General features: G+C 45.1%; 10 protein-coding genes and 1 non-coding gene across 11 annotated transcripts; 7 read left to right on the top strand and 4 right to left on the bottom strand.

Annotated features, from left to right (window-relative positions):
• Positions 1-275: 275 nt before the first annotated feature.
• VTP01DRAFT_28 (uncharacterized protein) lies at positions 276-800 on the top strand (the record flags this gene model as incomplete). Its single annotated transcript, XM_069381300.1, has 2 exons — positions 276-583; positions 653-800. 2 exons carry the CDS (start codon positions 276-278, stop codon positions 798-800), a joined length of 456 nt encoding a protein of 151 aa, XP_069244448.1.
• Positions 801-997: 197 nt separating this feature from the next.
• VTP01DRAFT_27 (uncharacterized protein) lies at positions 998-1,248 on the top strand (the record flags this gene model as incomplete). Its single annotated transcript, XM_069381189.1, has 2 exons — positions 998-1,101; positions 1,152-1,248. 2 exons carry the CDS (start codon positions 998-1,000, stop codon positions 1,246-1,248), a joined length of 201 nt encoding a protein of 66 aa, XP_069244447.1.
• A 1,006-nt stretch (positions 1,249-2,254) lies between these two features.
• VTP01DRAFT_26 (uncharacterized protein) lies at positions 2,255-3,697 on the top strand (the record flags this gene model as incomplete). The annotated part of the gene is made up of 9 exons (XM_069381078.1): positions 2,255-2,366; positions 2,423-2,491; positions 2,554-2,645; positions 2,698-2,824; positions 2,887-3,041; positions 3,108-3,221; positions 3,286-3,337; positions 3,398-3,473; positions 3,535-3,697. The coding sequence occupies 9 exons, from the start codon at positions 2,255-2,257 to the stop codon at positions 3,695-3,697; spliced, it is 960 nt and encodes a 319-aa protein (XP_069244446.1).
• Positions 3,698-3,950: 253 nt separating this feature from the next.
• On the bottom strand, positions 3,951-4,272 carry VTP01DRAFT_25 (uncharacterized protein; the record flags this gene model as incomplete). Its single annotated transcript, XM_069380967.1, has 2 exons — positions 3,951-4,031; positions 4,111-4,272. 2 exons carry the CDS (start codon positions 4,270-4,272, stop codon positions 3,951-3,953), a joined length of 243 nt encoding a protein of 80 aa, XP_069244445.1.
• A 177-nt stretch (positions 4,273-4,449) lies between these two features.
• On the top strand, positions 4,450-8,812 carry VTP01DRAFT_24 (uncharacterized protein; the record flags this gene model as incomplete). The annotated part of the gene is made up of 13 exons (XM_069380856.1): positions 4,450-5,039; positions 5,091-5,214; positions 5,282-5,485; positions 5,547-5,787; positions 5,848-6,722; positions 6,787-6,868; positions 6,926-7,068; positions 7,129-7,474; positions 7,708-8,131; positions 8,247-8,461; positions 8,523-8,545; positions 8,643-8,737; positions 8,794-8,812. 13 exons carry the CDS (start codon positions 4,450-4,452, stop codon positions 8,810-8,812), a joined length of 3,381 nt encoding a protein of 1,126 aa, XP_069244444.1.
• A 604-nt stretch (positions 8,813-9,416) lies between these two features.
• On the top strand, positions 9,417-9,488 carry VTP01DRAFT_t8. Its single transcript has one exon. It is a non-coding gene; the product is annotated as a tRNA-Ala (tRNA).
• A 629-nt stretch (positions 9,489-10,117) lies between these two features.
• Positions 10,118-12,385, bottom strand: VTP01DRAFT_23 (uncharacterized protein; the record flags this gene model as incomplete). Its single annotated transcript, XM_069380745.1, has 7 exons — positions 10,118-10,225; positions 10,282-10,489; positions 10,559-11,292; positions 11,351-11,458; positions 11,512-11,992; positions 12,057-12,193; positions 12,248-12,385. 7 exons carry the CDS (start codon positions 12,383-12,385, stop codon positions 10,118-10,120), a joined length of 1,914 nt encoding a protein of 637 aa, XP_069244443.1.
• Positions 12,386-12,833: 448 nt separating this feature from the next.
• Positions 12,834-13,805, top strand: VTP01DRAFT_22 (uncharacterized protein; the record flags this gene model as incomplete). Its single annotated transcript, XM_069380634.1, has 4 exons — positions 12,834-12,929; positions 12,997-13,184; positions 13,487-13,607; positions 13,677-13,805. 4 exons carry the CDS (start codon positions 12,834-12,836, stop codon positions 13,803-13,805), a joined length of 534 nt encoding a protein of 177 aa, XP_069244442.1.
• Positions 13,806-14,775: 970 nt separating this feature from the next.
• Positions 14,776-15,161, bottom strand: VTP01DRAFT_21 (uncharacterized protein; the record flags this gene model as incomplete). The annotated part of the gene is made up of 2 exons (XM_069380523.1): positions 14,776-14,896; positions 14,962-15,161. The coding sequence occupies 2 exons, from the start codon at positions 15,159-15,161 to the stop codon at positions 14,776-14,778; spliced, it is 321 nt and encodes a 106-aa protein (XP_069244441.1).
• Positions 15,162-15,403: 242 nt separating this feature from the next.
• VTP01DRAFT_20 (uncharacterized protein) lies at positions 15,404-17,726 on the top strand (the record flags this gene model as incomplete). The annotated part of the gene is made up of 4 exons (XM_069380412.1): positions 15,404-15,648; positions 15,713-16,773; positions 16,853-16,963; positions 17,020-17,726. 4 exons carry the CDS (start codon positions 15,404-15,406, stop codon positions 17,724-17,726), a joined length of 2,124 nt encoding a protein of 707 aa, XP_069244440.1.
• Positions 17,727-17,900: 174 nt separating this feature from the next.
• VTP01DRAFT_19 (uncharacterized protein) lies at positions 17,901-19,757 on the bottom strand (the record flags this gene model as incomplete). Its single annotated transcript, XM_069380300.1, has 7 exons — positions 17,901-18,142; positions 18,209-18,369; positions 18,428-18,521; positions 18,595-18,812; positions 18,878-19,017; positions 19,094-19,156; positions 19,221-19,757. The coding sequence occupies 7 exons, from the start codon at positions 19,755-19,757 to the stop codon at positions 17,901-17,903; spliced, it is 1,455 nt and encodes a 484-aa protein (XP_069244439.1).
• Positions 19,758-19,850: the final 93 nt, after the last annotated feature.

Here is a 19,850-nt window from a genome sequence, read left to right as displayed (position 1 = left end):
TAGTAGTCGTCGCGTCTGCTGCTGGTAACCGGAAAACAACATGACGCGCCCTGCTCTCTTGTATTGATTCAGTGTTGGTCTCGGTGGTAAAAGTGTAAGGTTCTCGCCCACCACCGTCCCAGAAATGAGGGAATCAGCACCATGCCCCATATATGCAGTTTAAACTTCGTGTTCCTTTTCCCGATGTTCGAGGTATTGCTATTTTTGTGTTGCTCGTGTGTAGCAGGTTGGCGGGGGTAAAAAGGCAGGACGATGCAGGTATTCTGCAGCAACAAATGAGAAACGGCGGCGGGATGCACGGATTCGTGGCGCCGACTGCTTGCGGCATCAACGATGCTTCCCAAAACGAGTCCAGCGTCCGTTCCTTGTGCCACATTTTGCAGCCTTTTATGGCGCAATGTCGCTCATCACCTAATATGTACCTAATAAAGCTGGACGGAGCGCCGCCTGATCTTCTTGTTGCCAGTGAGATGATGATGGTGACCGGCGGCGCGCTCTCACCCTGCCATTTACCACCTATCGCCAAGAACAAGAAGCTGCCGCGTTCCAGAATCTCGTTCGCACCCGTTTTGTGCACGGCCTGGTACATTTTATCACACGGACAATTTGTTTTAGAAGCTGCATGCACAACCTAATATTACGCGTATCAAAGCAGTAAAGTAGTTTTATTTGATACGCAAAACATCGACGCGCTATTGATGGCGCGTGAGAACGTCGAACTTTTATGTATGTATCATCCTCAATTGAACGCATTTATGCTTCAACTCTATGCTGTTTTGGCTCTGTTGTGGCGCATTTAGGTAAATGTGCATAGAGAAGAAGACTGCACTTTGCAACGATGGGTATGGATTTGAAACCGTATGTAAATGCGGAACGAGTGCACGCAAACTTTCATGCTTTCACTTCTTCGGATTAGCGCTTCCGAGGTTGTTGCTGCTTTCAAATATCAGACGGAGAGGATAAAGGCTGCCAAGTGACAGGAACGGTATCTAATCTGATGGCCGCGTCTCATCCCCGGGTCCTGCTGTCAAGTACCGTTCGAGGCCATCATTCTAAACTTGAGAAAGACGCGTTCAAGTACAAGTTAATCTTGTGTTTTGAGTTGGTGAAGACCGCAACCTGTCCAAACCGATAATGCTAACGCAATGCAGCACCGACAGCTCAGACATGTATCTGAAGTCGAATAAATCGATGTGTAGTCTCAATCTTCTAGACTATCCCTGCAAACGTTTCGGAATTAAGATGTGATCAACCACTTGACTAGAGTACGCTCTTTCCAGAAAGTAATTTCGTCCCCCAGTGAAAATTGATGTCTCATTCTCGCTAAGCTTCCTGAAGGCCATAATGGACAAGATGGATAAGCATCCATACATGAAAGGCCATTATCCGGTAATGGATAATGCCCCTATCCACAAAATCTGAGGATATTCAAAAGTACATTAAGTCTCGGAAATATCGCTCTGCTTACCTTCCATCGTATTCACCTGAGCTCGACCCCATCGAGCAATTCTAGTCAGTCGTTAAAGGCAAAGTTAAACGGAACAGGCTTTTGGAAAAAGAGACACTGATGACCAGTATTACTGAAGCATCTAATGGCTTAACGTTGAGCGATTTTGAAGGTTTTGTCTCTCATTCCCATAGGTGCTTAGACAAGTGTCGTAACGGAGAGCAAATCTGATATGCTTCTCACCACAAAGTTTACAGTGTTGGATGCACAATTGGTCCAGGGTCAACGAAAATGGGACAGGCATCTGAATTTAGGTCGATGCATGAATGTGAGCCACACTCCCTCCCAAAATGAGTCAGCTCAATGAACTTGGACCGACCATAGTAGTATTCTGAGACTGCATCTGATTATTTGCAGGAATTAACTTTACTGCTACATACCTTAAAGATTTTGAAGAAACTAGAGAATGCATCCTAATCATAAATTCATAACATAACTTCATTATCCTTCTTTCTTTGCAAATCTCTTTCCAGACGTCAATGCAACGAGATAGATTAAAGTCAATGTAATTTATCTTTTCGAATACTACAAACGACGTTAATATAAAGACATCTCCTTATCTCGATACGTTAGTGCAAGTTATAGTCAAGGAACTGGCACTATTGTATCCAGTGGTTGGGTTTGAGTGCATCTTCAGTGACCTGGACATTGAAGTATCGGTGGAACTCGCTTCGGATACACACAAGATTTTTGTGGAGCGTACTGGGCTTTGCGCATTCCCCGCTCCCTCCTCTCAAGTTGGAAACCATGGCGAATCGATTAAAGATCTCCATTCCAAAACTGTCCGAATGGTCCAAAGCATTCAAAATCTCGGCTAACCAACCGGCCAGAGCAACGCTTGCGAACCTCAACGTAGCAGGTATTGTTCGATCGTGCAAAACACGGATCCTTCTTGTAGGCTAACTTCTGTTCCAGAGAGTGCGCTGTCAAAGCTCACGCTGCCCAACAAGAAAGAAAACATGACGGCCGTGGAACTATATCCAGGTAAATATATATTTAGCGAAGATATATTCTTCTTTTTCTTTTTAGCTCACGTTCCAAACCAGGCCTTGGAGTATGGACAGCTGCGCTGGTCAATTCCGGCTTCAAAAACGTGATTGCGCTTGAAAACACACCGAAATATACCAAGCATATGAGTGTAAGCAAATATCATCCAGCCAAAAGCATTTTAATCTCATAATGACTCGTAGGCCGTGGCTGAATCATCGGTAGGAATAGTCAACCTGTTAAAGAAGGATGGATACGACTGGGAGACGTACGTCGAGCTCAGGAAGCCAGAGTACCTTGGCAACTTGATAAACACAGACTGGTCAAAAGGTTGGTGGGGAACTTACTGGCACAATATCACGGATTTTGCTTGCTAATTGTTGCTGGTAAAGTGCATGATGAAATTCTCTTTACAGGAACATTGCCAAAATCCGTCAAAGGAGAGCAGCTTTTGGCTCAGTTTGCATCGTGTATAAACAACAAGATGGCTATGCATGCAAACGGCCGTATCATGATGGCAATGTGGGTCCCTGATCAGCTGTATCATGTAGGTAGAAACCTTGCATGAGGGATGCGAATAATGTCATTGCTAAGTAGATTTGGTTTTCGATAGAAATTCACCGCACCGCCTGGATCTAACGCACGTTGCAAAATGAGTATTGTCATTGAAGCGTGTGCCAAAGTGGATCTAATTGCCTCTGCAGAGCCAGAGAGCATGTACCCCAACGTAAGTCACTGAGCTTAGATATTAACTAAATCTTTCCTCCTTTTCTGAAGGTATTTGTTCTTAGCAACTATATCACTTTATACAAGTTACACCTTTGGAACAGACACGTCTGAAATGTGAGTAATATACAAAGGTTTGAATACTTTTACTTGAATATAAACTGGCCACGAATGTAGCCGACTGGGATGTCTTTGAATACGTGTTGAAACACCTTTTTGTTAACCAAAAGAAACCACTTAGCAAAACCATCAGGTAAGACATGTGTCGTTTTTGTTATTTCTTCTCAGAGACAAGCAGCTGAAATGAATACTAGTCAACTGGGGCCGGGTGCAAACATTCTTATTCCACGCTTATCCTTTGATCCAAGCGTTCTGGTGGTCGACATGACAGTGGAGCAGATCGATGAGGTTGCTATGAAATTCGATCAGTGGCCCCTACGCCCGCGCAATTTGTTTGATAGCGAAATGGTCCTTTAAAACTCGCTCGATACATGGATAGATAGACAGATACACAGCATAACACATAGATTGATTACATCCACCTCCTCACAACAATAACTGTAACATTAAAGCCTTCCATCATTGCATGCTACCAAAGAAACCGCATCGGGTTCGATAAAACGATCATCCCAATTCAATGCATGAAGAAAATCCAACAAGAGATATTTTTTACAATGGTCAAATGGTGACAGCTGTATTCGCAAGAAACAAGTGTATCGTATATGATCGTCTAGTTGTCGGCTTCCTTTGCAGTTTCCTTTCGGTAGTACATATCCTGCTTGGTCTGAGGAGCAGCAAAGTTCCAGCGAGTCTGCAAGTTTATTTTTTTTCTGTCAGTTGCCCAATGCTAGCATTGAATGCGTCAAGTCAAGCAAAAGGTATTCATTTACCTGGGTCTGGGCAGCCAAGTAGGTCAAACCAATGGGGACAGCAACCAACCAAAGGAAGGAGCGGCCGGCGGTAGTCTTGTTCCAGCGGAAGTACAAGTGAGTGTTTTCACGCAAATGTGCCCATCGTTCAATGGCGGGGTCGAGCTTAATGTCGTGTCCCATGGTTTACTGACAAGGATAGGGTAACTGCTGTCCGCAACACCCACCGTGACGCACATCCTCCTTCAAAAACAATGCGGGATTTGAAATCTGCTTACTCTGATCGGTCCCGCAACAATGCTGCTGCGAACGCTGCGTCTCTCTTCTTCTCTCTCTTTCTTTCTTTCTTTCTCTCTCTTTATGGCGCAACAAAAAAGAGCAAGACGACAGCTTGAAAACGATGACGATAATGACTTTGCAGAGCCTCCTACGACACGGAGAAGAACCCGCTCGCAAACGACTAGAACGACTCGACCAGAACCCTCAACATCGCGGAGACAAACTCGGAAGCAAACGGCTCTGCAAACAAAGACGGATGATATAAATGCTGCAAAATCTCAAAGTGAAGAAGAAGACGAGCAAAACAAACAATCGCGTCAAAAAAGGGCTAGGACTGGAAAAGGCAAAGCGAAAACGAAAGCGTCAAATACCCCAGCAAAGAAGATTGCTAGCGAAACAAGTGATAATGCAATCGGCGAACAAGAACCGCATACAGTACAAGATTCGAGCAGCGATCAGCCCGGACATGCAATGGATGTTGCTACAGAAAGTATTCAACAAGAGCAGGAGCAACTAGACGATGGAAGCGACGTGGATGAAGATATCGACTGGGAAGCTGTGGATGTACCGGATCATGATATGCACGAAGCTGATCAACTAGAAGAGGAAGAATCGAAACCTAGTTATCAAGACGTGGAAGTCGTCTTTGAAGCACCTCGCGCAGTCCTAAAGTAAGCGACGAATTGATGCATTGAGCGGCGATGATGCTTAATGTCTAGCAGGAAGTCCAAGTGGGAAATGGCATATGAGCGCGGGTTACGAGAAATGCTACATAATGGCCACGTCGTGTTGTTAATTGCACACTATATGGTTCGAAATGCTTGGTGCTCGAGACGGGATGTCCAGGTATGCTAGAAATTGTTTTAAAAATCCTTTGTACGATGTAATATGTTGAAGTATAATTTAAAAAAAGGCAGTTTGCTTGTCTGTAGTTCCCGATGATATCCAGAGCCAAGTTCAAGACAAAGACTTGTCTGATCTTGCCTTTAGCAAATGTGTAAAGCAGTTACTGACATGGTGGCGCGATTATTTTAAGCTTACTGGAACCGGTTTACTGACTCGAGCTTACGACGAGTATCAGTTTTTGGATACCTTTGATTGGTCAAGCGGCAACCAGGTAAGCATACGTAACAGGGCATGCATTATTTGATGAATTAACAGGATTTACGTGATGGCAGCCTATACAAGAATCGCTAAAAGCAAGAGATTTGCTGGACGGGGAGAATATTGCTTCCATTACTGATTTTGCGGAAAAATCGGCGAGCAAGACTGGTATGCGTGACACATCTGCAGAACTCTTTGTGGCTATACTGCGAGCTTTGGGTTTTGAGACGCGTTTGGTCGCTTCACTTCAACCTATACCTTACCGTATTCCTGCTAAAAGGCCGGAGTCTGATAAAAGCAGCGCAGCATCTAAAGGTAATGAATAACTTCCATTCTTGAGAGGAAATGGCTACTGATTTTTACAAACTTTCCAAGAGGAAGCGGATCAAAAGGCAGAGGAAGAGGCGGAAGGAGGAGAAAAGAAAGAAACTACAAAAAAGAAACTCAAGTTTCCTATGCGGAAGCCTCGGCCGCGTCTGAATGAAGAAGATAGCGGCAACAAACTCGACGCTGAATTGAAGGGTAAAATGGCAAAGCCGCCAACAGTTTGGGCCGAAATATTCAATCCTCATACGCAAAAGTGGATCACCGTTGACCCTATCAGGACACTTTACGGCAACAGCAGAGCTATGGAACCGGGCGCAAACGATCGACGAAACAACATGGCATATGTGCTCGCATTCTCCGATGATCTTGATGGCTGCATCGATGTGACGCAAAGATACACGCCAAATATGTCAAAAGCGACGAGGCTTCGAGAGCGAGAACTTACCAAACGTGAAAAGGAAGGTGGCATGAAGCTGTGGTGGGAGACATTTTATCCAAAAATTAAGAGAAAAAACTGGACCACTCGTGAGGAGAAAGAGCAAGAAGAATTGCAGCATCAGCAGGCTCGAGAGCCTATGCCAACTTCAATTGCCGCGTTCAACAACCATCCATTGTATGCACTGGAGCGACATTTGAAGAAATTTGAGATAATCCATCCTCGAGAGCCGGTGCTGGGTCGAATCAAGGGTGAGCCTATTTACCCGCGGTCTTGTGTCAAGACAGTGCACACCGTCGAAACTTGGATGAAGTTTGGTCGAGTTATCCGAGACGGAGAGCAACCAGTCAAGCACGTGAATGCAAGAGCTGTTACTGCAGAGAAAAAGCGAATTCAAGAGTTAGCAAAGCAAAGCGGTGAAGTTCTTCAAGTCGGTTGCTACGGAGAGTGGCAAACGGAACCGTACAAACCTCCACCTGTAGTTGATGTACGTCTTTCAAAATTTGTGAATTACTGTAGCCTTCTTGATAAGCTAACGGCACATATATCAGGGGATTGTGCCTCGGAACGCATATGGAAACGTGAATCTGTTTACGCCTGAAATGCTACCTGAAGGTGCAGCGCATATCCCAAGTAAGAAAAGAGACGCTTTTCCATACCAAAGCGGAAACCTAATTGCAAATATTCTAGTCAATGGAGTCGCCAAAATTGCCAAAAAGCTGGGTATCGACTACGCTGAAGCTATAGTCGATTTTGAATTTGTCAAAAAGCGGTCGATACCTGTCATGAACGGCATTGTTGTGGCAGCTGAAAATGAAGAAATAATTTTGGAGGTGATGAGAAAATGCAAAGAAGGTGGTTCCGAATCGATGTATACTAAATCGAATGTATAGGCGTGGGCTGAGCATGAGCAGAAAGAGGCCAACAAGGCTATACAAAGACAAGAAAAGGAGGTTTTTGCCAGGTGGAGGAAGATTATTCTAGGCGTATTGATCAAGGCACGTTTGGATCAAGATTACGCCAAGGAAAAAGAAAAGGAACAGCAAGAAGATATGTCACAGGGTGCATCCTCAAGTACAGATATATCTTCCATTGAAAAAGCAAATGAAAGCAAATGGGAGGAATTCTTGAAAAACCGGCATGGCAAAGACTCAGACGACGACAAGATTGCGGGCGGTGGGTTCGTCAGGGATGAACCAGGTGGCGGTGGTTTCTTTGAAGAAGAAAAGGATGGTTGGAGTTGACGAATTGTTTGCTGATTACGCACTATCATCAAAATTACTATTTGCTCTATGTAATTCGTAATATAATGAATAAGACCTTTCTACAATTAATGGGTACTATTTGGAGGTGTCCATTGTGGACAAAGTGTCCATTAATGGACGCATTTTTCTGCCCAATAAAAACCTCTAATACTGTCTCAAAGCCAATGAGCAGCTTCCTAGGCATCTGAAAGATTAATGTGGTTCAAGTGGAAGGGGCACGCGTCGAATCTTCCTTCCACAATCTACCTGCAAAGTTTGCAAACCACTGCTTCCTCGATCCATTTTTCGAAACACCTCTCGTTTCTGCTTATCTCGCTGTAAACGCTCGTGTCTCTGTCGCGCCTCGCTTTTTGCGGTCTACACTGGTCTACGAGACCTTGAGAACCACCGTTGCCCTGGACGGACCTGGCATTAGACTCTTTGGCACGATCACCAAACCAACATTCAGTGGTACCAGGGAGCATGGACTGTCACACTTGATCAATTGCATGATCAACCGGTGTCCTTGCGGCCGACCAATCTTCGCTTTGAGGGACAGCGTCCAGCAACACGTCGCCCTGCGCAACAGCCGATCGTTGCCCCGGGATCTGTCTAGAAGGAGGATCCCGATTACATGGAAGATGCGGTGGAGGTCTCTCGGGAAATGGACCGACCCGAAGACCAAGAAGAAGAAATGGACCTCTGCTAGCAGGAGGGTGGAGGGACTATCGACAAACGTGTCGCTAACCCTGCCGGGGCCTTCACAGGAAGTGCTACGCAGCACCTTCCAGCGAAGGAGTATGCATCCCCTGCGCAGTACTTCTTGAGATTTCTCCCCAAGGTGCACAGCCCGAAAAGGTGACATCGATGTTGCGGGGCGAGCGACACGTTTACATAAATCGGTGTCGGTTACTAGTTCCCTCACCTGCGGTGGTGGACAGTGATGATTTAGCAACCAAACGTTTGAACCCCATGGAAAAAAGTACTTTGTACGAAGGCTAATATGGCAGTTGATAATCCATTAATTACCAATGTCTTTAAAGCTTTTGATGGTTGCTACATGCAGGTGGGTGGTCACTTCAACTTCAGTGCATTTGCACAAAGGCACAAAACATTAATTACAACAAGCAGCCGGGTGTATAACGACTAGTCAATTATATCAGGAAGTAATTGAACAAACAAAGGATGCCAAGTTTGATGCCACATTTGGAGGTATTTTTGAGGAGCAGAGAGAATATGTTGAGCGTTGTTGGACGCGGTAAGCTGTACAAAAACGACAGTTTTCTAGACTTAAAATTGATAATTACTTCATAGAAAGCTGAAGAGATACTGAAAGAGGCGAAATTGACACCCGGAGAAACGGTTGATAAAAACAAGACAGATTTTTTGAGCGATATGTTGATTTTCAAGTAAGTACTGAAAGTAGCGAAGTCAAGGCGTGCCTAATAATAGCTATGATGCCAGGATGAGATACATACATAATAACGCGCAACCAGAAGACCTCTTCTGACACTCGGAAGTTATGTTGAATAGCACGTGCATCTTCCCAGCGCTCAGATCGTCAATGTATGCTGTGGACGGCAAATACAAGCTCAAGGTTTACCCTGGGGAAAAACGACTGCTAGCTATCCAAAATCCTCTCAGCCTTATGAATGGCTGAAATGTCGGAGTCACCGGCCATTCGGTATTTTATTTAGCCGTTAATTCCGTCTTGAAAACCAAAATACAGAAAAAACTGCAGTGTTTATTATAAAGTAAACACTTTAGCTGCATTGTATTAAAATATAGATGCTTTACGGCCGTAAATATTTATAGTCACCTATATTATGCTAGTTTTTACTAGCGTAAAGCAGAAGTTTCAAATATCAATAATTATTATAAAACTCCGACAACCATACGAATGTGTAAAATGTTTCAGGAAATTGAATCGTGAAGAAGGGGACGTAGCTCAGGGGTAGAGCGCTCGCTTCGCATGCGAGAGGCCCGGGGTTCAATTCCCCGTGTCTCCACTCTCACGGAACTCTACGAAGTGGGATCTTTTTGCACAAATTTTAGACATCTTTTTTTTTTGGTGTCGTAACGCTTCTTCACACAGGAAAGGGAACTACAAAGAAATGAGGTAGTTAAATGTCGTTTATTCTATGCATTTTGGAAGGTATTTATACCTTTTACAACGACTAAAATCATATAATGGATATTACATACAAAATGGAAAGGCCTGAAAAGTCTAACTACTTGTGCGAGGGAAATGATTGTCAAAATGGAAAATGCAAAAAGTAGCGGCAGCGAGGTCTAAAAAGGTAATGGCTAGGTCCGTGCATGACATTGTCAGGCCGGTCATCACTTTTTCCATGTATTAATTGCATCGATTTTCGATATTACTGTTGCTTTATAGTTGGTATATCTATATTTTGCTTTACATTACTCCTCTTAAACCGAACAGAAAAGTGTGAATAAGAATCCGTATGAAGCATTAGCTAGATAACGATGTTCATCCGATCAACAAATGCATTGACTCACAGGTACACAAAGATGTGTTACAGATATCGTGCTTTTGAAATATTTACCTCACGGATACAGAGGAATGATATTTTATTTATATACACTCATGGCAAATAATATGTCGATGGCAAAGCAGTTACGATAAGACTTGATTTGGGTCATCGGATGAAAAGACTGTGTATATTCTTTTTGACATTACTCGGTTGATGGTGCGGTCTCTGCTTGATACAACGCTGCGTTCCACCTAGCAGTACCACCTGTTTAGAGGTGCTTCTATCTTCAAATAACAACATCCTGTACCTGGAGATTTGCAAGGGTATTCTCAGGATCAGATGATCTTTCGTAAGTTTGATGGAGGGATTGGACGGTAGGATACGCTCGCAAAACTGCTTTTGCAACGGATGATGTGCATAGATGAATTTCCTGTAACATTTTCATCCACGCATCTGATGGATCTGTTGCAGTGTAAGCGGACGAATGGTAATGCTTATTCATGATTTGTAACCGCCTGCCAGCACATTAATTTTTCTTTAGTTTCAAAAAACCAATTCGAATGGATACTACATCGTGCACTTACTTTTGAAGTGACCCTGCAAGGTCAGCTGTCATGCTTAGTATCCATTCCACAGAATCATTAGCATCGGTAGTCGGTACAAGCATGACATCTCGTATCATTTGCAAATATGTTAAAGTTTCCTCAATAACATGCTTTTCAGGACCAGTCTCCACAGCAGCGGCGAGTTTATCGGTTTTGCCTCGTCGCTTCGATCGACTGCTAGAAGCTTGCTCTGTTGCCGAAGATTGACCAATGTTCTGAAGCACTGCCTTTTCAAATTGTCGCTGTTGAAGAAGCTGTTTCCGTTTGTAGTAAGTATCGAGGCCTTCCACCATGAGCATGATCTGCTTGTCGCCACCGCCTGCAGTAGCATTTTTGATTTCATCGATCTTTGCATCCAGACGATTGGATTGTATGAGCTCGCATAATTCGTCAGCTTCCATAAATATGAGTACATGTCTTTCCTCTTTGATGCGTGGCTGGTTATCCTCGTAGGGCACGAAACGTGCCTCTTCCTGATTCCATTCCGCCCAGTGTTTCCGCCGCCATGCAACTGTATATGGACGGTTACGAGTAACGACGTTGAATGTAGCTTCTTTTGATTCCACAATGCTTTGAAGCATTTCCCCTCGTGCAGAGCTTGCGAATTCGCGGTGAACATCCAGGATCATATCTTTCAAATCAGAACGATCGGTGCGTAACTTGTTTGCTTGTTCAATTAGCTTTTTGCGTTGCTTTTCGGCCTCCTTTGCTGCCTAGAGAAGATATATCATGAGGATATCTCGAATCTGATTCTAAGGATTTATTCCAAACCTTTTCCTCTTGCTTTTTCCTCCTCTTTTCCTCTTGCTCGCGTTTTTTTTCTTCAGCTTTCCTCTGTCGTGCAGCTTGTTTTTCCTTTCTAAGTCTCTCCTTCTTGTCCTTTTCAAGAGAACTAAGTTTCATGCTGACATTGGTTTCTCGGCCATACATACCTTTGGGGTATGTGCAACGCTCTGAGACGCATCTTCACTTTCTTCCTCTTGATCATCACTCGATTCCCATTGTTGCAAATACTCCACAGGGAGTGATGACGAGGTGGGTCGATATCGTGAGAACAATATATTATCGTCATCTCGTCGTTTCCTCTTTTGCCGCGATGTTCTGATAGCTTTCTTTGGACGCTTGCCAACTGTATCATCATCTTCATCATCTTCAAGCAAATTAACGATGTCGTTGTCGCGACTAGGTAACGGCTGGCTGTTGAAAGGCATGTTGTCGGTATTCTTCCTGGCTGAAGCTATCCTATCCATCAGTTCGTCGAGCGAAGGCAGGGAATCATTGTCTGACTCGGTATGACTGCTGTCTACAGCTTGCGATCTTCTGCTGCTGATTGCATTTGGATTTTCTATCATACATGGATCAGGAGAGGACATTAAACCACTGGGTTCTGGAGAAGATGATAAAAGGGATATACTAGTAGTAACATGAATCGAGTGTAAGAGCAATGAAACTACGTAACATTTTCCAAATGACTTACGGCGCAGCAGAAGTAGATGTGTTTTGCGATAACTCTTGCGCAGGTGCTGCTGGAGACCTCGTTTCCGCAGCCTCGTCGTCCGAGTCCAATATTACGTGTACTTGCAAAGACGGATCGCGAGACGTGCCTTCTAAGAACTATATATACTATCAGCGATCGCGTATTGTGTTTGCTAACACTGATCTACGTACAGTTCCGTCAAAGATTCTGTTAACTGTTGCTTCTATACTCTGCGTTTTCTCCAGATCGGCACAGACATCCGACATTCGCCGTGGCCCACACAGCTCAATGACTTGGCGTGCCATTTCCTGGAGGGACGCTTCTGCCATGGTTACTGCAAAGCGAGAAAGAGCCGTCCATCCCGCATAAACTCATCTTGTGCCACTCAATAGCTGCAGGTGAATTTCCAGAATGGATTACTATTTTTTGAAGGATCTCTTTGCATTACCTTGTATATATGAGACTTTAGAGTATCTACGACATTTCGGATGTATACATGCGTGCATTGATTCACTTAGAAGGATGTACAAAATCAAGAAATTAAGTGGATGTAGCTCATTGAACGCAATCCTTTTTTGCTTCTTGACTAGTGAAGATGGCTTTAAATACGATATGCCTCGTAGTAAGCGAATAATCACGGTAGTTTGGTATTGATATTTTGATGTATGTTAGCATCTGTTGACTGAGGCGACGCTGTGCCCTGAATTTCATTTTGATAAGTCACATGCCGCGACAAGTGTACGCTTCCACCCTCCTTCCAGCTGCATACCGCGCATCATGGCGACACGAAGAATCACCTTGACTCTCTTTTCCTCGAGCACCTGCTCTCTTTGCACGACCGCAAAAGAAGCAATCACCAGAGTACAAAAACAAGTAAGCTAGGCAGCAAAGCGATTCACAATGTATTCTTTGCCGACGATGCCCCTCCGCAAACCGACAGCACCCGTTCCAACTATCTGTTCTGGATATCCACAAGGATGATGAGTGCCCGAAAGAGTTTGCAGAGAAATACATGTTCGACATCCCTGTGGTACATTTGAACGACAAGTTTCTCACGCAGCATCGCGTCCCCGAAGATAAACTCCTGGCTGCTCTCAAGAAGTATGAGGTGACGGGTGAGGTCGAAAGGTTCTAGATATTTTCATCGTATATATCCTTATTTTTGAAACATCGGTTTATTTCATTTCTTTGTTGTTTGTATGATGGTCCCTTTATTATTCTGAGCATTCGAACGGGTCCTGAACCGATGATCTTGATATAACGACAATGTATGCACTACTCACGATGATGTCGAATGGATATGTGTCAAGTCCATAGTACACTGCTTTCATGGAAGCAAAGACAATGAGGAACTAGATATTGCTTAAAAGACGAGCACGCGCAATCCAGATCTGCTTAGTAGCTAATCTTTGCCAATCTTCGGTCTGCAGCTCAATTTTAGGATATGGCCCAAGCGAACCAGTCAGCGAAAGTTACTCTCAACTGTTATTAAACAATGATTTGAACGATGGTTCCGAGGAGGCTTGCATCGCGTCGGCAACCGATTATCAAGTATGCTGACTTTCGCTACATTTGGTAGAAAATGTAGACTGACAAAGCGCGTTGACATGATCAACATAGTTTGACTCCCAAATGTACAGAAAAACATTCATTGCTTCAACTCAAGATTCAAAGTACACTACTTCCAATGACGGTGGTTTCCAGCACGTTGAACTAGGAGAGTCTGTAGCTGCCAGAAATCTGACTTGAGTGAGAGCAAACAGCATTGACCGTTGGAGCTTGACAACAGTAGTAGAGCAATAATAGCACGTTCGAGGTGCGGCTAGTCCATATGTGATACAGCGTCTTCAGCAATAATAGCTCGTGTACGACATTAATAAGAGTAAACGGCACCAACGAGTTCAAAGGCCGTGTAACTTCCAAGGCTGGCACCACGCGGCAAGACACAACCCAACAGTTCTCTCTTCGGCTTATGCTGGAGCAGCTTTCCCAACCCTCACGACATCTCGATAACAAGAAGAAAAAAAGATAGACAATGTCCTCTTTCTTCCCTTCCGAGTTGCTACGCCGCCGCGCTCGGAGCTGCCGCGGAAAGTCGGCCAGTGCGAAAAAGGCCGGCAGGCAGCTCGTGCTCTCACAAAGCTGACAACAAGCGTGGTGGTCGTTGCGAGATGGATTTCAGTGCATAAAGATGAAGCAAGCATGGACGGCTTTCGGTGCAGTTTCAAAAAGTTCGATACTCAGCTTACCCAGTAACTCGTGCCACCCTTTTCCTGTACATTCCCATTCGTCCGAACGACAAGTCTGTGTTTGATCCAAAGTTGCCCGTTGATTGTCGGATAAAAACATGACTACTAGTATAGTTTATCTCGCTGGTCAAACTTGAAGAGTTAAGGGGGATATATACACGCTTGTCAAAAACAGATATCATTGGGGGCAGGTCAGATATATAGTGTAGGTGGTCTGAACGTTGAAAAGGGAGGAGTGATAGCAGGCTTTGCAGGAAGGAAAAATTGTAGTAAAACTATGTAAGTTTAGAAAAGATAAAAAGAGAAGTAAAAAAACTCGTGCTTGTCTGTCCCAAAATGTGTGTGCGAGCTGGCTGGCGGGCTGTCCGTATGTATATTTTTTCGTAACTATTGCATTGTCGATTCTGGGTTGGTTTGGTTTGTGTTTTCAAGTCGCACGCGACCGAGAATTTTAACACTGGTGTGGTTGATTACATGACTGAGCAGCAGCCGCTGCCAGAGGAAGGTGCAAACGGGTCGTCTTTCTTATCGATAGGACCCCACACAGTAGGTAGCATGGGGTCTCTGGTGTTTTTACAAAAGTCGATCAACCTGTATGGTAATGATCGGCAATAAGTGCGTGCGTTCTTTCGACTATTGCCCACTCTTTTTCTTACCGGGTGGATGCTTCAGAAACCGTCGTTCGAGGGATATCCAAAAGTTCTCGCAACCGCTGGTTATACTCGAGAAGACGGTTCAGCTTGGCTTCAGAAAGGTTTTGAGTTCGTCGGGCGTTCATAGGTGTGTATCCGTTCAACATGGTTCCAGCCAGTTTTGGAGTGAGGGGGAAGGCGAAAGAAAAGAGTTCAACTCGCATTCTCGAAATCCGAAATCCCAGCTTCTTTACGCACGCCCATGGATTCAAACTCCGTGAAGCATCCAAACCCAATTTTACCACTTGAACTGTGCATTTCTCCCCCGTTCGACGACAACGACTTCAATCTCAGCAGAGATAATCTAAATTGTTGCCCTGACAGGCCTGTCGTCAGCATAAGACCTGCTGATTTGCTTTGTGTTTCTTTTTCCACCTTTCTCTCCCCCACTCTCACCACACCGACGATGCTTCTCACGATCTCTCGGACGAATATACTTCGCTCCATTCACACCACCAGCCGATTTGCTCCTCTGAGACGCTCTTTTGCTTCTGCAACCGACGCTACCGATACACAAAACTTGATCGAGAAGATCGTTCAAAAGTACGCCGTCGATCTTCCGGAGGGCTACAAGGTCAAGAGTGGTGATTACATTACCATCCGGCCGCACCATGTCCTGACCCATGATAACACCGGTGCTGTCATTCCAAAGCAAGTACAAATAGAGAGAGATATAATGAAATTGTACCTTTTTGCTTATGCCTTGATGTTTCAGATTCAAATCCATCGGCGCCACTCGCATCTTTGACCCCAAGCAACCCGTGTATGCACTTGACCACGATGTCCAAAACAAGTCAGAAAAGAACTTGAAAAAATACAGCAACATTGAAAAGTTTGCAAAGGAGCACGGTGTTGATTTCTACCCTGCAGGACGGGGTATCGGCCATCAAGTCATGATCGAGGAAGGTTATGCTTTCCCTTACACGCTTACCGTTGCATCCGATTCACACTCCAACATGTACGGTGGCATCGGTGCACTCGGAACGCCCATTGTTCGCACCGACGCTGCTGCTATCTGGGCCACTGGACGCACGTGGTGGCAGATCCCACCCGTTGTCAAGGTCGAATTACAGGGCAAGCTTCCCGCCGGAGTTACTGGAAAGGATGTCATTATCAGCCTGTGCAGTCTCTTCAACAAGGATCAAGTCTTGAATACAGCTATTGAATTCCACGGCAAAGAGGCTATCGATGCCTTGTCCGTAGAAGATCGCCTTGCTATTGCTAACATGACCACCGAGTGGGGTGCATTGGCCGGTGTATTCCCTGTCGACGATCTTACAATTGAGTATCTGCGCAAACGCATGCGACGCATTGAACTCACTCACTTTGAGAACAAGAACTTGCCGCCTACACCTCCTGGCCAAAAATTCGTCCATCCTCGCATTAACGAGGAAACCATCCAGGCTCTTGTTGATAACCCAATCACTGCTTCGCCAAATGCAACGTACGCAAAGAAACTTACTTTGGATCTTTCAACCCTCTCTCCTCACGTCTCTGGACCCAACTCTGTCAAGGTCGCGACACCGCTCGCCGAATTGGAGTCACAGAACATTGCTATTAACAAGGCTTACCTCGTTTCGTGTGTCAACTCGCGTGCAAGTGACTTACGACAGGCTGCGGCTGTTGTCAAGGGAAAAAAGGTCAAGGAAGGCGTCGAGTTTTACGTTGCTGCTGCCAGCTCCGAAGTTCAAAAGGAGGTGGAAGAGTCCGGTGATTGGCAGGCACTCTTGGACGCTGGCGCCAAGGTTTTGCCTGCGGGTTGTGGACCGTGCGTCGGTAAGGGGGATCTGCATATGCGCATCGAGTAAAAGGAAATCAAAAGAATGTATTCTCATCGGTTTATTCTCAACAACAGGTTTGGGAACCGGTCTATTGAAGGACGGTGAAGTCGGTATTTCAGCTACCAACCGTAACTTTAAGGGTCGTATGGGCTCTCCATCCGCTCTTGCCTATCTCGCGTCACCAGGTAAATGTGAATCCAAAGTATTGATAATGAGTTGCTAAACCTTGTTCAAAAATCAGAGGTCGTCGCTGCATCCGCCGTTGCGGGCAAGATCGCATCACCAAGCTCGGTGTCCGGCTCTGCATCCGAAGCAACACCCATAACCCCCAAATTCACCATCGAAACTACCACTCCTGCCGCCTCCGAAACGAAATCCGCTGATGCCACCGTTTTGCCCAACTTCCCCGCTGTGATCAAGGGCGAGATCCTGTTCTGCCACGCCGACAACCTAAACACCGATGGTATCTATCCTGGTAAATACACTTACAACGATGAAATGACCCCGGAGGATATGCGCAAGGTTGTCATGGAGAACTATGATCCTGAATTTGTCAACATTGTCAAGGAAGGCGATATCCTCGTTGGCGGCTTCAACTTTGGCACTGGTTCCTCGCGCGAGCAGGCTGCCACTGCCATCAAATCCCGCTCTATCCCCATCATGATTGCCGGTTCTTACTCTGATATCTTCAAGCGCAACTCGATCAACAATGCACTTTTGCTGATCGAATCGCCGGAATTGGTCAACGAGCTCAAGTCTGAGGTTGGCGTTGACTCGTTGACAAAGCGTACTAGCTGGCAGGTCGCTATCCACGTCGCTGAAGGACGCCTTGAAGTTAAGAAGAGCGACGGCACCGAAAAAACATACAAAGTAGGCGCACTTGGTACAAGCGTCCAAGAAATCTGGTTGGCCAACGGTCTTGAAGGATGGGTCAAGGAAAGATTATAGGTGTAAAATATATACGTCTTAGAAGAACAAGTGAACGTAAAAAGTTTTCGCATACACAAGATAATAATTTACACTGTTACTAGCTATACAGAAAAAATTGCACATGTACTTAACAAAAGTATCCGCGTCGCTGCTACTACAAAATATAAAACATACAACAACAATCACGCACATCTAGATCTTTGCAAATAAACTCTTTGTCATTTTGATCTTGAGCGCTGCGAGAATCAAACCGCCCAGCAAGTACGTGACGCCGGCGAACACCTTGTAAACGAGGTACGGCTCTGCATTGAGGCTGGTCTCGACTGCGCTGGCGATGTTTGGTCCAAGAACAGACACCATGTTGGTGAGCAGGAGGACGGTGAGACCGGTTGGGAAACGTTTCATGCCAAGGATAGTCGCGGTAATCGGTGACACTGGAAATAGGACATATTGAGCAATTCCTATTTCAAATTTATAGAGATAAGGAGAATTATACTTACTAAGGGCAATGTAGGAACTGCAGAGGAACCCAAAGATTACTGCGTAGCCCATGATGGAAACATACGTCCTGGCGTAGATCCAAATTGTCAGCGAGCTGATGCCGCACAATAACTTGAACAAGATATCAGCATTCAATCGACCGATACGATCACCAACGTATCTATCAGGATGCTTTGTAAGGACTACCGTTACTTGTGTGACGAGGCACATTCGCTTACCCAATGATAATGCGACCGATGAAGTTGGCTGCTGACAGCACAGCAATAATTGCAGAAGAGTCGGATGCAGACAAGCCAGAGTAAGTGATGTAGGCTGCAAAAAAAGAAGATAGTAAAATAAGTAAATTACTGTAATTACTAACCAGATGATCATCACCCAGACGTACCTGGCAAGAAGAAAAATGGAATGAAGAAACCCATGAATGCAATGCCGGAGCCAATGACCCACATAATATAGTTTGTATCTTTGAGCACAGTAAAGTTGAATACTTCACGCAGCGGCAAAGGTTTCTTGCCCTTCTTGTGTCGCGGGAACTTTTCCTTGATAAGAATGCATGCGATGACGTTTGTAGCAAAGACAATGAAGCCCAACACTCGATAAGTCCTTTTTTTACACATTTCGAGTTAGTTATCCGAAGATAGCGTGGATGATTGTGTAGGCACACCCACCATTCAACATTCAAAGAAGAGTTGATACGAGTAATGACAAAAGGGAGCACCAAACCGCCTATAGCAGAACCGCTTGCAACAATACCGAGTGCGAGAGCGCGATTTCGGTTGAACCATTGAGGAGGGACACCAAGTGCAGCCTTTCATGCAATTTTTTGATTGAGTTACACAACAGTTTGCAGTAAAGGATCAACAATTCTCCTATCATTTACTTACCACATACATAAACGATGCACCGATGCCGAACATGACTCCTTGTGATAGGTACAGCTGCCATATCTATGGTGATTACCTTAGTACGCATGTAATTTCATGTCTCTCGACGCAGTGTAAACCGACCGACCTCTTTTGTGAGACTTGCTAATTCAAGGCCGAGGGTGCTAAAGATAGTCGCAATGGCCAAGACGGGCTTGATACCATACCGTGCCGTGAGGATCTGAAAGACCGGGCCCATAAAGTGGATCAACAGTTCGATGATCGTGCCTGCAAAACTCAATTGCAGCTGCGCGTCCGGCACATCCTTGAATGTGTTACGTTCCAGATAGTCTTGCAAGATGCCCCAACTCGACGTGATACCGAAACCAGTAATCTGAGCAAGGAATGCACCAATGACTACAAACCATCCGTATCCACCCTCTTGCTGGTCGTCCTCCTCCGGCTCCTCCCACTGTGCCTCGTCCTTCTCTGTTGCGGGCGTCGCCGCTGCGGTCTCTATTTGCTCTTGCGGCTGCTCATCGTCTGCGCCGTGCAGTGTGATGCGGTATTCTTGATTCTCAGTGGCGGTTTTCTCGGATGCAATTGAGATTTGTTCATGGATATCTTGATGTTCATGCGGTATCGAGGAATGATATGCTGTGGCTGTAGTAGTTGCTGATGCCATGATGGAAAAATGCGACGGTGATGGGGATATAGATCTATATTATCGCCCTTTTTATGTTGTTGTTTCTCGGAAGGCGGGTTTTTGGTTCGACTT

This window comes from Rhizomucor pusillus (genome assembly GCF_041956525.1).
Source record: "Rhizomucor pusillus strain CBS 183.67 unplaced genomic scaffold VTP01scaffold_1, whole genome shotgun sequence".
In the NCBI taxonomy this organism is placed as follows: Eukaryota; Fungi; Mucoromycota; class Mucoromycetes; order Mucorales; family Lichtheimiaceae; genus Rhizomucor; species Rhizomucor pusillus.
Note: the sequence above shows the minus strand (reverse complement) of the source record. Positions and strands in the feature narration are given on the sequence as shown.